A 4,036-nucleotide genomic window follows, 5' to 3' on the forward strand; every position below is an offset into this window, starting at 1 on the left:
ATACACAACACACACACACACACACACACACACACACACACACACACACACACACACACACACACGTATAAATGTGTCTGTCCCTCTGTGTTAATGTTTGTGTGCTTTTTTTCCCTAACTTTTTTTATAAAGAGTAGATATTGCATATTTATCACGTTTGAAAATCCGAAAACATTCTAATTCCAATTGAATGAATGAACTGATTAGAAGGAGGAAATACTTCCTTAATAACGATCTTCTTTTATATTGCTATTCTTCCTGTCATCGTTATCATCACTATTGGTTTAATATAAAAGTGAACATGATGATGGAATGAAATTATAAAGGAATGTTGAATGTTATATCTGTAATATATCAGTTCTTATCATCTACTAATCATGCTATCAAATCAGAGTTTTCTTTTCTTTTGTCGTTTTCCCACTTCATATTAACGTTTAATTTCTATTCATTTCTTTTTCTCTCTTATTATTTCACCTCTTCTATTCACTTCCTCAATTTCCATCTTATTTCAAAATTTATTATTAATTTTCTAAGATTGTGAAGTGATGAAAAGATGCGAGGAAGAGAGAGGGAGAGGGAGAGAGAGAGAAAGTAAGAAAAAAAGGAGAGAGGAAATACAAGAAAAAAGGATGTTTCTTGTGGTGAACAATAGGAAAATCACTTGATGATGAATGGAGGAAATAGTTAACATTTCTTCCTTTTTCTGCTTTTGCAAACCATAAATGAAAGAAGGAAAGGTTTCAAAAGAAAGAATAGAAAGAGGAGGGGGAAGGTTGATTAGTAGCAGAGCTGAGGAAGAATGGATAAATAGTTAAGGTAGATAGGTAAATAGGATAGGTAGGTAGATAGATAGATGGGTATTAGACAAGTAGATAGGGATGCTGCGCTTCATTGCACATCCCCAATTTTAATTCATTCAAACTTATGACACACATACACACACACACATACACACATACATACCAATAACATACAATTCGTTTCTCAAATAAATAAAACAGTCATCATTTTTCCTCACTTTGAATAGTTGGTGACGGTGATGAATCGGTTAAAAAGGACACCAATTCTGTTTGTCGTCTTATTGTCATAAATAAAATTTTTGGAAATTATTACAGGACTAATTCGGGAAAGTTTTCAATATGATGAGATAACATTTTAATTACCTTCCTTCTTCCTTTCTGTAAATGTTTTTCCATCCCTTTTTTCTTCTTCTATTCAGTTCCTCTGATTACTGCTAAGATTGCTAACCGATTGTGATTTCATCCTTTTGTATTTACTTTTCTTAAGATTTCATTTTGTTAGAAAAAAATTTTTCGTTCAAAATTATATTTCTTCTTACCGTTTTGAATTTTCATATTAAATTATTTATTTCACAAATTTTATTTTACGTCTTCTTTTGTAAATTTCAATACTTTGTGAATTGATTTAATTATCATTCGATAATTCCCTCGTTTTGTTCTTCTATTATATATATATATATATATATAAGTAAAAATATATTTAGGCGGTAAATGTTCGAAATTTTGCTAAATATGTTGGTGACAGATTTATGATGAATTAGCAAATCATTTACTTCACTTTTTACATTTACAACTCTTACAGTATTTTGTAAATCAATTAATTAGTTGATATATAGAAACAATCTTTGATAATTTATTCATCTTATCCTTCTATCACAAAGACACTGCACATTGACATGGAGACCTGGTCATCTTTGGGTTATTATGACAGTTATCGTTTGGTCTTATAGTTTTTCCCACATATAATGGCTGATGCAAGTTGCTATAAGTGTTCCATTATATTCCGTGAATTTCCTTCATTGTCATTGTCATTGTCATTGTGGCCACTGTATATTGTGGCCTTACCATCATTATTGTCATCATCACTGTCATCATTGTTGTCGCCATTATCGTCATCATCATTGTCACATCATCACTAACCATTAACCAATCGAATCCATTGAACTATATAGATCGTGGTGCCCTTTTTGTCACAATATTTTTACTTTGTTTCTATGCATATGTTTATATGTTTGTCACCATCATCAGTGCTGTTAAGTACAAAGTTTAGAATTTTATTGTCCTTTCATCATTTTTTGGACGTCACCCATTCCTTTTTTTAAGTGTCATCGTGATGATTTCTTGATATTAGAAATGTCTTTTTTTTTTCTTCCCTTCTTTTGCTTTTCTACTTTTTATTCATAATTTGATTGAGCATGCATAACCTATGACCTTGAGGGTGTTACTGAATATTTGGTTTCTGTTACTGAGGGAAAAAAAAGGAGGATGGAAGAGGAAAAAAACTTGTTGACTAGATAATTGTCACAAATTATCACGTAATTTTACTTTCGAAAGTATTGTTTGCGAAAACAAAATTTCGTTTCGTTATTATTTTAAACGAGAAAAAAGACTCTTCAGGAGAAAAAAGGGAACGAAACAGTGAACTTGGATTAGTTTGAGTAATTTGATTCGATACTATCATCGAAATTATCATTATCATTAGTCCTGATGACCGAATTAACTATGCTTTATCCATCGATCGTAACGACACCATCAGCATCAACCATACCGGTTAATATATCAGCGACAGGAATTGCTACAGCTCACAAATTACACAGTCATCATCAACGTGATGATGAATTATTGAATTATGATGATGATGATCTTGGATCTGTATCTTCAGATGGTGGTCGTTCTTCAGCTACTAGTAAGTATTTTCAATTTATATGGTATCCGTTATCACTGAATGAATAAGCAGTTAATTAAAGCTCATTAATAGGCATGATTTTTCATTTATTTTCACTTTTTTATTTAATTACTTCACAAATTTTCGTTTAAAATTTTTTTTTGAGGTAATGTTTAATAGTTTCGTTATTATTTTAATAGAGTAACTCTAGTTCCTGCATCGATAATTATCATTAACCTACAGTTTTAACTACTGTGGATGATAGTAACCGCTATGCTTTGGTTTTCGCTGGTGCAAAATGAACGGATTTATTTCCTTTCCAGGTCATGCAGTTGGTCTTGGTTCTGGTAAAATGTCAATGGAATCGCATGTGAAACGACCAATGAATGCTTTTATGGTTTGGTCTCGGGGACAACGACGAAAAATGGCGCAAGATAATCCAAAAATGCATAATAGCGAAATTAGCAAACGTTTGGGTTAGAATTTTATAATTTAATATTTTCAAAAGACTGTATGAAATTGATAGTTTTTTAAAGGACTCATTGCTGATTTACGATATCTCGGAATCAGTTCATTTGCACGCTTTGATTTGTTTTCTGCAATTTATTATGAAATCAAATGACTTTTAGCATAACATTTACTCGAAGTTGTCTTCTCTTAAATTTCAGGTGCAGAATGGAAGCAACTTTGTGATGCGGAAAAAAGGCCGTTTATAGATGAAGCAAAACGTTTACGAGCATTACATATGAAAGAACATCCGGATTATAAGTATCGACCACGACGAAAACCGAAAAGTGTAACAAAAACGAAAGAAAAATACCGATTCACCTTGCCATTTACCGCGTTCCCGACAACAAATTTGCTAAGTTCGTCTTATTACTTACAATGGTAAACAGTTAGATAGATTAATTTCATGTAATTCTTTAATCAATTTTCATTGATGAAAGTGAAGAAAAATCATTACATAATGATTACATTTATCATAAGACTATTATTATTAATAAGACTGTTAATACATTTCATTATTCAATTTCAGAGATTAGTTTAAAAACGAAAATTGAGCATATTTTAGGCCAACAAACAGTATCACGGGCAACACCATTTTATCCATCAATTAATCCTCTTGATATAGCGTTTAATACCAATAATCCGCCAGTTTTAATTTATTGCAAATCCTTACACTCTCTGTATCGTCGAAACTATGTCTTTAGCCTCTAACATTTAATACCAACGCAACGCCAGTTTCAGTTCATGCAAATCATCACATTCTCCGAATAGTCCAAAACCGAATTCATCAACTGCCGGCTCAAAGATCGGAAAATGATAATGGAAGAATGAGGAATATAAAAAA

The 4,036-nt window shown here is 31.6% G+C and overlaps 1 protein-coding gene across 1 annotated transcript in view; it reads left to right on the forward strand.

Moving 5' to 3' along the window:
• Positions 1-2,507: 2,507 nt before the first annotated feature.
• LOAG_18907 (hypothetical protein) overlaps positions 2,508-4,036 on the forward strand; it is a gene marked incomplete at both ends in the record, with an annotated part of 3,139 nt that continues 1,610 nt past the window's right edge. The window contains 3 exons of the mRNA XM_020451569.1: positions 2,508-2,706; positions 3,009-3,161; positions 3,354-3,551. Coding sequence (XP_020304635.1) covers positions 2,508-2,706; positions 3,009-3,161; positions 3,354-3,551 — 550 coding nt within the window. The remainder of the gene's footprint in view (positions 2,707-3,008; positions 3,162-3,353; positions 3,552-4,036) is intronic.

Source organism: Loa loa, assembly GCF_000183805.2.
Source record: "Loa loa unplaced genomic scaffold supercont3.669, whole genome shotgun sequence".
Taxonomy (NCBI): Eukaryota; Metazoa; Nematoda; class Chromadorea; order Rhabditida; family Onchocercidae; genus Loa; species Loa loa.